The following is a 13,185-nucleotide window of genomic DNA, read 5'->3' as shown; positions in this document are numbered from 1 at the left end:
GTGGTTCTTTTTTCTCACAGTGAGTGTTGGCTGCTACTTTTGTGGTCTGGATGAGTTCTGAGTTAGGTACAGAGATGAAAGGCTTGCACCATCTTTCAGGGCGCCCTCACACAAGGTAGAACAGACCTACATGGAGATTTGTGTCTGAGGTCGTCTTTTCTTCCTCTAGAACCAGGGAGAATGTGGGGAAAGTGTAATTCAAAATTCCACAAAGCTTTTCGGCAGTTTCTAAATTGCCTTTTTCCCATTTCAGCTTTTGCTTAACTTGTCTGTTTCAGAATGTGGACAAAGTTAGTTCTGACTGTTTTTGCTTGTTTTTTGATGCTTCTCTTTGAGGATAGGAGCTAGGTGCTGTCTGTTCTGCCGTTTTGTTGTTTAGAAATCATGTTTACGCACTGACTGTGCATTTTGCTCCTGTGGTGAGTTCTCATCTGTTCACATATTCTTGAGTTCCTCCTCCTCACTGTGTCTGTCCCTGGCGTGGACTTCACATGATTTCCTGTGTCTGCACAAAGAGATTTCTTGTCCTGAGACCATGTCTGCAGATTCTGGCACCCTCCGGTACAGGCACATTCTCACAAGCTCTCTTTTGAAGAAACTGCGTGGCTTATTCTGGAAACTTTATCTTCAAATATGTAGACTTCTATCCAAGGCCTTCCTGAGCCCTGACTGGGGTCTGAATACTTGGTTCCATTGTGGTTCTTCAGCTTCCCTCCTTCTGACTTTGTAATTTTCTTTGTGATATTTATGGAGTGTCATAAAGTGTCAGAGGCTCACAGAGGAGGCCTTTGTCATGGTTCTCATTTCTGTTTCTTTTGTATTGATGTAGTTGATTTACAATGTTGTGTTAACTTGTGCTGTACAAAAAAAGTGATTCAGTTATACATATATTAATATATATATATTTTTCATAGTCATGATAAACCATGGGGTATTGAATATAGTTCCCCATGCTATATAGTAGGACCTTGTTGTTTATCCATTTTATGTATACTGGTTTACATCTGCTAATCCTAAACTCGCACTCCTTCTCTCCCCTTTCTCTCCTCCCCCTTGGCACCGGTTCTTATTTCTTCCTTGTAGAATTTGCCAGGGCTCATTGGACTTCCTGGGTGCCAGATGCTCTGACAGGCCTGGACTATGATGAGGCAGCCAAGCTCTTGGACCTAGGGCCCACTCTTGGCAGCTCAGGGTCACAGGTTTTCCATTTCTATTTTCAATTCCCCAATGATTTTATCTTGTTTTGGTTGTCATTGCTCATATTTTTCTTCCTTTTAATTTTTATTCTGACCTCTTTTCCATCTTGCGGTTTCTTAATTTAGAGTTGTCTTCATCCCAAGACTCATCATTCGCATTCTTTATTAACATAGATTTGGATAGAGAGGGAGGAGGGGAGATTTAAAACATTTTTTTTTTACAGTTATAATTTACAGGCCATAAAATGCACAGCTTTTACATGCTCATTTGGGTGGGTTTTGGCAAGTTGACAATTCATGTGTGCTAAATCACTTCAGTCATGTCTTTGTGACCCTATGGACCATAGGCTCCATGGGATTCTGCAGGCGAGAAAACTAGAGTGGGTTGCCATGCCCTCCTCCAGGGTTCTTCCCCACCCAGGGGGAGACTCCCAACCTGTAATCACCATCCAAAATAAGATGTAGAACACGTCTGTCATCTCAGACATTCCCTCTGGCATTTAGCAAGAGGGAAGCTTTGCCTATTGTTTTTATTTTTTGAGTTGTCTTTTTATTGTTTATTTCTAAGATTCTTTATATAGTCTGATGTGAACCCTTTGTCAGATTTGTATATTTTAAATATTTTTTTCCTGCTCTGTGACTTGTTTGTTTATTTAATTAAGTCTTTTGACTCACATTATTTTTAAAAAGTGGTAAAATCCTTTTTATCAGTGTTTGACTTCTGATTAGAGCTTTTGTGTCCTGTCCAGGAAATCTTTGCCTACTGCAAGGTTTTGAAGATAGTCCAAGTCACCTTCTTGGAGCTTTGTGGTTGTGGGTTATGTTAAGCTCTGTGATCCATTTTGGGTTGATTTTCGTGTGTAGAGTATGGAGTGAAACAGTATTACCGTTGGTTAAGAAAGACTTGCTTTCCACATTGTTTTGGTGCGTAGTCTGAAATCAGTTCTCTGGGTCTATTTCTTCCCCATCTGTCCTGTTTGGTTGCTGGTTTTGCCCGACTTTATGCTTCTGCCATCTTGTCTTGATTTCTGAAGCTTTATGGTTCTTGGTGGTTCTCAACTAGGGACAATTTCAATGTACTGGGAACATGTGGCTATATTGGAAACAGTTTTGATTGTCACAGTGGGTGTGATGGGTGGAGGGGGGCTCCTGACATCTAGTGTGTCTAACCCAAAGATGGTGACTAAACATTCTACATGCAGAAGTCAAACCCCCATAGCAAAGAATCATTCTGTCCAAAATGTTGGTAGTGCTAAGACAGAGAAACCCTGCTTTTGTGAGTCTTCAGGTTAGCTAGTGGAAGTCTTCTGATACTGCTATTTAAAAAAAATACCATTTGACAGTCTATCTCCTTTGTATTACCATATGAATTTTCCGTTCAGTTCAATCGCTCAGTCGTGTCCGACTCTTTGCGACCCCATGAATCGCAGCACTCCAGGCCTCCTTGTCCATCACCATCTCCCGGAGTTCACTCAGACTCACATCCGTCGAGTCCGTGATGCCATCCAGCCATTTCATCCTGGGTCGCCCCCTTCTCCTCCTGCCCCCAATCCCTCCCAGCATCAGAGTCTTTTCCAGTGAGTCAACTCTGCATGAGGTGGCCAAAGTACTGGAGCTTCAGCTTTAGCATCATTCCTTCCAAAGGAATCCCAGGGCTAATCTCCTTCAGAATGGACTGGTTGGATCTCCTTGCAGTCCAAAGGACCCTCAAGAGTCTTCTCCAACACCACAGTTCAAAATCATCAATTCTTCGGCGTTCAGCCTTCTTCACAGTCCAACTCTTACATCCATACATGACCACAGGAAAAACCATAGCCTTGACTAGACGGACCTTAGTCGGTAAAGTCATGTCTCTGCTTTTGAATATAGTATCTAGGTTGGTCATAACTTTTATTCCAAGGAGTAAGCGTCTTTTAATTTCATGGCTGCAGTCACCATCTGCACTGATTTTGGAGCCCCCCAAAATAAAGTCTGACACTGTTTCCACTGTTTCCCCATCTATTTCCCATGGAGTGATGGGACCGGATGCCATGATCTTCGTTTTCTGAATGTTGAGCTTTAAGCCAACTTTTTCACTCTTCTCTTTCACTTTCATCAAGAGGCTTTTTAGTTCCTCTTCACTTCCTGCCGTAAGGGTGGTATCATCTGCATATCTGAGGTTATTGAGATTTCTCCGGCAATCTTGATTCCAGCTTGTGTTTCTTCCAGTCCAGCGTTTCTCATGATGTACTCTGCATAGAAGTTAAATAAGCAGGGTGACAATATATAGCCTTGATGTACTCCTTTTCCTATTTTGTTGTTCCATGTCCAGTTCTAACTGTTGCTCCTGGCCTGCATACAGATTTCTCAAGAGGCAGGTCAGGTGGTCTGGTCTTCCCATCTCTTTCAGAATGTTCCACGGTTTATTGTGATCCACACAGTCAAAGGCTTTGGCATAGTCAATAAAGCAGTTCCAGTTTTTCTGGAACTCTCTTGCTTTTTCCATGATCCAGCAGATATTGGCAATTTGATCTCTGGTTCCTCTGCCTTTTCTAAAACCAGCTTGAACATCAGGGAGTTCACGGTTCACGTATTGCTGAAGTCTGGCTTGCAGAATTTTGAGCATTACTTTACTAGTTTGTGAGATGAGTGCAATTGTGTGGTAGTTTGAGCATTCTTTGGCATTACCTTTCTTTGCAATTGGAATGATAACTGACCTTTTCCAGTCCTGTGGCCACTGCTGAGTTTTCCAAACTTGCTGGCATATTGAGTGCAGCACTTTCACAGCATCATCTTTCAGGATTTGAAACAGCTCAACTGGAATTCTGTCACCTCCACTAGCTTTGTTCGTAGTGATGCTTTCTAAGGCCCACTTGACTTCACATTCCAAGATGTCTGGCTCTAGATTAGTGATCACATCATCATGATTATCTGGGTCCTGAAGATCAGACTTATCAGTTTCTACAAAGGCATTTCCTATGATTTTGATAGTAATTGCTTGAAAATGCAAATTTGTCCAGCTATGTTAGCCTATTAAGCTTTAAATCTAAAATAATAAGATAGTGTAAGTAATTAAGATTCAATACGATTAGGAGCTTAGTCTCTCACTTTCCCTAGTCATATTTCAGGTGTTCAGTAGCCACGTGTGTCTAGTTGTTACTATGTCAACAAATAACAGAGTCAGAACATTTTCTTCATCATAGAAAGTTCTCTTGGACAGCACTGGCATAGTTCAGTTTGGGAATTTATATATTCTTCTGATCCATGAGTATTTAAGTTTTTTATGGACATTCTTTATCAGACAGTAGAAGTTCCATTGCACTCATAGTTTACTGCTGGTTTTTAATTATGAATATTGGATTTCCTCAGATGTTTGTATCTGTTGTGATGACCGTATTGTTTTTTTCTTTTAATAATTTCACTGCTTTCCACACATTAGATCAACTCTGGATTCTTGGGTTAAACTGCACTTGGCAGTGTTTTTCTAATATCTCAGAACTTTTCATGAGGGATTTTGCTTTGCATTTTCTTGTCCCAAAACAAGAAGTTTTGGTATCAGGATAATGCTGGCCTCATAGAATGCTCTGTAGACCGTTCTGGGTGAGGGGACTTACTAGTAATTGAGCTCTTATTCTCTTCTGTGCCATTTTACCAATACCGTCTCCTTTAATCCTTACAACTATGGTAGGGCTTCCCTGGTGGCTCAGTTGGTAGAGAATCTGCCTGTAATGCAGGGGACCCTGGTTCGATCCCTGGGTCAGGAAGGATCCCCTGGAGAAGCAAATGGCAACCCACTCCAGGGTTCTTGCTTGGAGAATCCCATGGACAGAGGAGCCTGGCGAGCTATAGTCCACGAGGTCGCAAGAGTTGGACACAACTTCACGACTAACCCACCACCTCCATAGTAGGGGAAGTAACAGCCTTCCTTTTAAGGTGGGGAATCTCAGGCTCAGAAAGTAATTTCCCCAAACACATGGCTGTGGCTGTTGGAGCCAGAATCCAATTGCAACTACACAGACTCTAGAAGACCAGCCCTTGGATGAGGGCCTCCCACTGCAGCTCCAGGGGTGAGGTGGGCTGTGCCTCAGGTGACCGCTGCCCTTCAGCTCACGAGACAAAAGCTGGATGTCTGTGCTGGGGTGTGGTGCCAGCCGCCGGGGCCGAGCCACTGCTGGGTCCTCTGGCCAGAGCCAGGGGGAGTCTCCTGTCCCCCCTGTTTTTCTTGGAGTATGAAGCTCTCCTTTAGTTTCTCTGATGACGAAACTTTGGTACCCCTGTAGAAACCAGCTCCGAATGGTTGCCCAGTGTGGGTGGGGCTGGGACTGGTTTCTCTCTTTCTAGGATGCTTGGACATTAATTCATCCGTGAAAGGGGCTCGTTTTGTCCGATTCTGTGACTCGTTCAACATTCCCCTCATCACTTTTGTGGATGTCCCTGGCTTCCTGCCTGGTGAGTCACTGAGGGAGGTGGGTCAGGAGAGGTGGTTTTGCCCTGAGACGCCGCTTTATGTGGAGGTCCTCTTGCACAGGATTTGTGACGTTGCCATCCTCTGGGCATCTGGAGGTGGGGACTGGCTGGGGTGGCCCTGTGGGGAAGGGGAAGCCCTCACAGCTGAGAGTGGGGGTTGGCCCTGGGGAGACTCTGTGGGTATCCAGTAACTTGCTCCTGCCACAGGCACCGCACAGGAGTATGGGGGCATCATCCGCCACGGCGCCAAGCTGCTCTACGCATTTGCAGAGGCCACTGTGCCCAAAGTGACGGTCATCACCAGGAAGGTGAGGAGCTCAGGCTGGAGGCTGGAGCCCGCTCACTCCCAGCGGTGGGGCCTGGGGTTTGGGGGTCTGGCCGAGAGGGTCAGCAGTGCTGGAAGGAGTCTACGCCTCATTCCCCTTAACAAGTTCTCGAGGATGGCTCGGCGTGGATGGTCCTGCAGAGACGCCTCGCAGAGAAGTCCCTGCTCATCTGGGAGTGGGAAAAGGCCGGAAGACCATGACCGTGAACTGCGAAAGGCCTGTGGCTGTGCCCTCGTATTCCTGGGCCTCCCAGCCCTGGGCCTTCAGGAGCCCAGGAGGGCCAGTCTTGCTTTCCATCCTCACTTCAACTTGGCTTCCTGGGGTCCTACAGGGATGTGATCCGGCTGATTCAGGCTCTAACATCCAGCATCTGGGACTGTTCTAGGCCTACGGTGGCGCCTATGATGTCATGAGCTCCAAGCACCTCTGTGGTGACACCAACTACGCCTGGCCCACGGCGGAGATTGCCGTCATGGGGGCAAAGGTAAGACCCTCCAGCTTCCCCTTCTCCGGGCTCCAGGGACTCTACTCTCCCCGCACAGCTGGGAAGTGTTGGGAAAAGGCCTGGGCCCCTGGGGTCGCCAGGCCTCCTGGGAGTTGGGGTCTAGACCCTGGCAATCCCCCTCCTGCACTCTCACTTCAGGCACGGACCCGGGTAGTAGGGGCCTCGAGTGGGTTCAGGGATTCAGTAGAACAGAAAGGGCTGAGTCAGCTGAACCAGTTGTTGGAGGACTGGATGTTTCCCCAACCCCATCCCCAGCTCCCAAGAGGTCCTGGAGCCACTCCTGCAGCCCACGGGGGCCGAGCTGTAGTCCCTACCCTGCTGACTTTGGGCAGGGTGCCCCCTGTTGCCTAGTCTACTAACCACTCCTTTCTTGCTTTGAAATAGCTGTCGGGGTTGAACTAGGTATCTCCCAGGCCCCAGCCTCCCCAAGCTGACTTTTAGGGGTTCTGACAGGACGGCTTCTCTCTCAGGCCTCATTTTTCTACACTTGCATTTTAGTTTCTCTGCCTCTGGCCATTGAGTTGTGTGCTCAGGGCTCAGGATAATGAAAAAGTGTAACAGCATTCTGCTTCCCTTGATAAGGGGGCCTTGACTCTTAACAGTGGAAACTGGGCCAAATATCTTGCCTTGGAGAAGGACAAATGCACTTGGAGAGATTAGGACAGAATCTAGGGAGGCAGGTGATGCCTCGGCCTGGGCCACCCGGTCATTGGAGCCGTGGCTGAGCATCCATTGCAGCCGGGGGGTTATGGCGGTCGCTCCAGGCACCTGGGGTGGCCACTGCTCTCCAGCACACTTTGTTTACCGAGACTTTGCAATCACTCCCAGTGATGTTGGGGGGGGAGGGCTACTCTGGTCTCCGGGGGCCTCCAGGGCGATCACCAACTCCTCTCGTGACAGGGTGCTGTGGAGATCATCTTCAAAGGGCACGAGAACGTGGAGGCGGCTCAGGCAGAGTACATCGAGAAGTTTGCCAACCCTTTTCCTGCAGCCGTGAGAGGTGGGCCTGTGGTGGGGAGAGCAGCTCGGCTCAGTTGTTGGGTTGCTTGCTGCTTATTTTGCTCCAGAAGGCCCACCTTTGCCTTTCCTGTTAAGTCTGGAGACTGGTGAGGGCTGGCTGGACCCTGAGCCATCATCACTTAAGGGCAGAGAGGCCTGTATGGGCCACTTTGTAACTGATCAAGAAAACATTGCTGGAAGTGGCTAAATCTCTCTTTGTGGTATTCCAGCTACCCAGTACTGTGAAAAATCTACTCAAAACAAAGTGGTCTGAAATAACCTCCCTGCACCTTCCCCTCATAGTTCTGTGTCAGCATTTGGTCTGGTCTGGGCTGAGCTGGGTAGTGGTTCTGCTGGGATCAGTCATGGAAGTATGTCATCTAGCTGCCTGACTGGGGCTGGATAGCCCATGGTGGCCCCACTCACATGGCTGGTGCTGGCTGTCAGCCGGACTCTCCTTCACGGGGTTGCTTATTCTTTGGGAGGTGCGTCCACGTGCTCTGCAGGGTGTCCTGAGGGCAGCAAGAGGGTGAGAGGGGAAAGAAGGTGCCTTGAGGCTTAGGTGTGGAAGTTGCAGTGTTACTCTTGCTACATTCTGTTGGCCAAGGCAGTTTACAAGGCCAACTGAAGAAGTACAGTCCACTTCCTGATGGGAAGAGTGGCAAAGAAAGTGGCAAGACAGACTTATGCACAGGATGGGACGGATGATTGTAGTGAGTTTTTAAAAATGAAAGTGCACTTTCTTAATTTTATTCCGTACTAAATTCATCTTGACAGGATGGAAGAGGGCTCACATTTTCCTTTTCTTGCTGCATGTTTCTGGGCCAGTTTGGGACCCGCCAGAGGAACAGGGGGCTCCTGGGGTCATGGGGAGGTTCGCAGGACTGAGCCTCTCTTGTGTCGGCCTGGCCCTACATGCACACTGTTGGCCCCAGAAGGTGGTGCCCACACTGGGCACCATGTGAGGGCTTGGTGGGCAGCAGGTGATCCGCTTCCTTTCCTGTGCTTCCCCAGGGTTTGTGGACGACATCATCCAACCTTCCTCCACACGTGCCCGAATCTGCCGTGACCTGGATGTCCTGGCCAGCAAGAAGGTACAGCGCCCTTGGAGGAAACATGCGAATATTCCATTGTAAATGAATCAGGGAAAGAAAAACCAGGAGCTAATTACTGCCTGGCCATTTGTATACACCCCTGCCTTTGCAGTCATGAAACCTGGGAATCTAAATACCATTAATCACTTGAAATGGCTAAGTTTATTAAATTCTAGAAAGATTTCATTTGTGCCTTACTGTAAAATTATTTTATTAAAAATCTTAACTGATATATTTTGAGCTCAAATTTCTTTTTCTTTCTTTGTGGTAGAAATCTGAAAAAATGAAGAAAACTAGAAAGAAAACACTCTAGTGTGATCACTTTGAGCTGACCCTTATCTGTGTGTTGTTTTCCTTTCTTTCCCTAAGAATTAACTTTTTTCTCTGAAGGTGAGATAATAAGCCTTTAGAGTGAGCTACTTATCCACTTAGGCATCAGTTTTCTTACTTTTATGGTATAATATTTAAATGATGTATGCTATCCGTTTCCTTCAGGAAATGTTGAGGATTAAAGGTATTTATAATTGTGTTGTATACATGTGTGTGTCTATCAGAATAGATGCTTAGGAAGCATATGCTGTATAGTAATTGCTTACCTTCTATTAACTTCTTTCCAGAAATGTGTTCCCAGATTTAAAAAACTTTTTTGGGAAAATTTCAAACCTGTGGAAATGTGGCAAGAGTTGTATACTCTTTACCTAGATTCTCCAGTTCTTAACACTTTCTACAATTGCTTCATCTCCTACATAAATGCATAATTGCTATTTTTATTGACCTGTTTGAGAGTAAGTTGCAGAATCATAACTCTTTGTCTCTCCAGATTTCAGTGTTTATTTCCTGTGAAGCAAGGCTCATTGTCGTACATGGTCTTTAATGAGATTGACATTTTTGAAGCATGTTTGTAAAATATTTTGTAGACAGTCACTCAGTTTGGGTCTGTCTGTTTACAGACATTTAGATCCAGGTAAGAATAATTCACAAGAGTGTTCTTTTATTACATTAGGAAGCACATGTTAGTTTTTTCCCATTATTGATGAAATTGAATCTGATCACTTGGTTAAGGTAACAGCTGCAAAGATGACAGCCTTTGTAATTTTCTCTTTGTAATTAGTAATGAATCTGGGGGCATTTTGTAAGCCTGTCAGCACACTTTTGTCTAGTACTTGTAGTATGATTCTTGCCTCAATCAGCTTTTCTGTGTTGGTTATAAAATACTATATTTCTGATCCTATCATTTTATCCATAAGGAAGGAAGGAAGGAGTTTTCTCTTCAAAAAATTATTTAGTGTCAGTTTAGATGTGTAAATTATTTTTTCATTTTTAAACAGTTTTCCTGAAATAGTTTATTTTTCTTACTATGTTCAGTTGTGTCTGACTCTGGGACCCCATGGACTGTATCCTGCTAGGCTCCTTTGGGAATTCTTCAGGCAAGAATTCTGGAGTGGGTTGCCATTCTCCCAGTCCAGGGATTGAACCCAGGTGGTCCTGCAATTGCAGGTAGACTTTTTACTGTCTGAGCCACTAGGGAAGCCTTTTCTTACTATACTACCTATCACCCTATCAGATTTTCAAACACACATTATACTAGTTGGTTACATTTTTCTCCCTGTCCCGCACCTTCACCTCAGGGTTTCTTTTTTTTTTTTTTTGCATTTATGTATGATTTTTGGCTGGGCTGGGTCTTTTTTGTTCTGTGGGCTTTTCTCTAGTTGTGGCAAGTTGGGGCTACTCGTGCTTGCCCTGCTCAGGCTTCTCGTTGCGGGGCACGGGCTCTAGGGCATATGGTTTCCCAAGAGTTGCAGCGGGCGGGCTCAGAACTTGCGGCTCCCAGGTGGCCGGCGGGCTCAGGAGTTGCGGCTCCCAGCACAGGCTCTGTAGTTGTGGTCCACGGGCTTAGTTACTCTGAGGCATGTGGGATCTTACCGGACCAGGGATCAAACCCGTGTCTCCTGCATTGGCAGGAGGATTCTTTACCACTGAGCCACCAGGGAAGCCCCAGCCTAGGCTTTCTTGAGATTGAGAATCATATATTCATAGCTGAAATCTGTGCTTGGTATATAATTTCATAAATGCTTGTTTTTAGTGAATGAATATATTCCATCATGGGTTCTTTAAAGATTTAATGTTACACATTTTGATGTTCAGAATTTCCTGATATGGCCGGAGGGGTGCTCTTTCAAGCTGGTTTCTTAGTCCTTTTGGTCTGTTACAGTAATTTTTTGTGCCCTTATTTTTTGACACAGGATAATATATTAGGTTCATGATGTTTTTCTTAGAGCCATGGTTTCTTTTAGTAGATGAAATTTGAATGCAAACATTGACCCTAGATTTTCACATTGATACTGGGTTGTCATTGCTTCTAGGTATTTTCAGCGGACTAAGAAAGATTTATCCTGGTATGTGTGTGTATATATATGTACATGGGGAACATATATACATGAAAATACATATATTATGTACATTTTTGAAAATGAGTTCATACTGAAGCTTCTAATTCTAATCTAATGGATAAGTTATTTGCCTTTCTTTTATTCCATAATTAGGTCTTCTCCTACACTGATGAAATGGGCTCTTATTCAGTATATACTTGACCCTTGAACAATGCGGGGGTTGGGGGGGCTGCCCTCCTAACATCAAGAAGCCATGTAAAATATAGTTGGTTCTCCCTATATGCAGATCCAATCTGTGTTTCCACATCCAGGATTCAATCAACTGTGTGCCATGTAGTACTGTAGTAGTTACTGTTGAAAAATCTGTATAAGTGGACTTGCCCAGTTGAAACCTGTGTTGTTTAAGGGTATTTTACTCACTTGCTTAGTCCTACAGTAAACACCAATTTCAGAGATACTACAGCTTTATCAACATCAAACCTTCTAAAGTTCAAGACTTTTTTGTAATTGTTTCCAAATAGAAGGTACATGGTTGTTTGGATTAGTAACTTGGGTGGTTATCATTTTTAAAGAATCAGTCCTTTATGTTTGTAGACCACTTTATAGAGTTTTTTCCCCCACCCTTGTTGATTTTATTTTTCTGAGTATGTAAACTATTGTTATACCAGCAATGGTGATTTTAAGGGATTCCAACATGAAGATTAAAGCATGGGTGTGCTTCTCTGAGGTGAGAATTCTGAATCCTCCAATCCCTGATGACTTTCTGTTCCAAACTCTCAGCTCCAAAGGTCTGTAAGCCCTGCTTGATTGTATCATTTGAAGCTCAACTTAACCCACATGTGACTACCATCCATTTTTCCCATTTCTGCCAGTCACCCCACCATTCTGGATAGATAGGTTTATGCCCCTAGTTATTTTTCTTGAGCATCTTCCCTCTGTTGGAGAATGGAAATCTCCCACTCTAGTTGGGTTCCGAGTTCTTTTACAACAGTCTTCCCCCACCTCTTGCCCATCTCTGTGGCCTCCTGCTAAGCCAGAAATCCATGTCCAGATCTTGTTGCATTTCTAGCACTTCTAATGGATAGCACCCTGCTCTCGAGTCTGGAGCCCACAGGTATGTCCCTGTCCTGCCTCTAGTGAGTTTTGAGAATACTGTCTTGCTTCAAGTAGCTCCAGTCTGCTCATGCAGTTCATCTCAACTTGTATTGAAATGATTCTGCTCATAACATGTATTTTTTTAAGCTTATGGTGCATTCCTCACCCTCCTTTCCTTTTTAGACCTGAAACCTAGTTTTGTCTTCCAAGCTAGGTGATAAGTTCCTAGTGGGTAGAGATGTTTGGCCAGGGGTCCTTTGTACTTCTCTTTGGCACCAGCAGTAAGATTCAGCGGTGGGAACTGGGAAAGGAGTGGTGGCAGATTCTGGGGTTTTTAGAGGCTTCCTGGCTAAGGAAGAATCATATAGGTACGCTAGTGTGTGGCTCAATAGCTTGAAGTTGCTCGGCCAATCCAGTTTCTGGGGTCTGCCAATCTAGGATTTGGCCCATTTGAAAACCAAGCTGGTGGTGAAGGAGACATGAGGCTGTTAAGATCTTGGCAGCTTTGTCCAGTAGACCAGCCTCTGTGGGTTACAGAGTGGCACTGAATTCTCATGGGCTGGTGTTTAGTCATGCCTTTCCCAACTGTGGTCTTGTTTTTAGAGGAAAATGATGAATCTCGTCACCAGATTTACTTAGTATTTAGTAGGTAGGTACTTCCCATGTCCCTACTGTTTTTGTGATAATTTGTGTCCTTGGGAGTTGAAAGCTATCCTTCTCCTCTGCAGAGCAGGGCACTTAGGAGGGCAGGGATGGAACCTTACCTGAGTTTGGTCTGCTATGAAGAACCTGAACAGGCACTAAGCCTTTGCTTCCCAGGAAGATCCTGCTCCTTGTTTGATTGATTCTTTCCTGAGAGCAGGGCCAACAGTCATAGCCAGGGTAGTAGAATCACACCTGGGTAAAGCCCTGGTCTAATCTCATAAGCACAAACCTTCAAGATGAGCTGCTAGAGCCCCAACTTAATCACCTTCCATCTTTGGCTGCCCCAGAGTCCCCGCTGCCCATTTATCCCCTGCGTTCCTGCTGCTTCTCATGGACGTCTCAAGGCCATCTAATGACCACAGCCCAGAGAACATGGTGGGGCCCGTAAAGTGTAGGACGTGATTTTGTGCAGTGACATCTGGCAGCGGT

At 45.3% G+C, this 13,185-nt stretch overlaps 1 protein-coding gene across 1 annotated transcript in view; it reads left to right on the top strand.

Annotated features, from left to right (window-relative positions):
- The window catches only part of PCCB (propionyl-CoA carboxylase subunit beta), a 96,058-nt gene extending 87,260 nt beyond the window's left edge, over positions 1-8,798 (top strand). The window contains exons 11-15 of the mRNA XM_069565060.1: positions 5,517-5,624; positions 5,850-5,950; positions 6,354-6,452; positions 7,374-7,473; positions 8,487-8,798. Coding sequence (XP_069421161.1) covers positions 5,517-5,624; positions 5,850-5,950; positions 6,354-6,452; positions 7,374-7,473; positions 8,487-8,608 — 530 coding nt within the window. The 3' untranslated portion in view covers positions 8,609-8,798. The remainder of the gene's footprint in view (positions 1-5,516; positions 5,625-5,849; positions 5,951-6,353; positions 6,453-7,373; positions 7,474-8,486) is intronic.
- Positions 8,799-13,185: the final 4,387 nt, after the last annotated feature.

The sequence above is a fragment of the Ovis canadensis genome, chromosome 1, assembly GCF_042477335.2.
Source record: "Ovis canadensis isolate MfBH-ARS-UI-01 breed Bighorn chromosome 1, ARS-UI_OviCan_v2, whole genome shotgun sequence".
NCBI lineage: Eukaryota > Metazoa > Chordata > Mammalia > Artiodactyla > Bovidae > Ovis > Ovis canadensis.
Note: the sequence above shows the minus strand (reverse complement) of the source record. Positions and strands in the feature narration are given on the sequence as shown.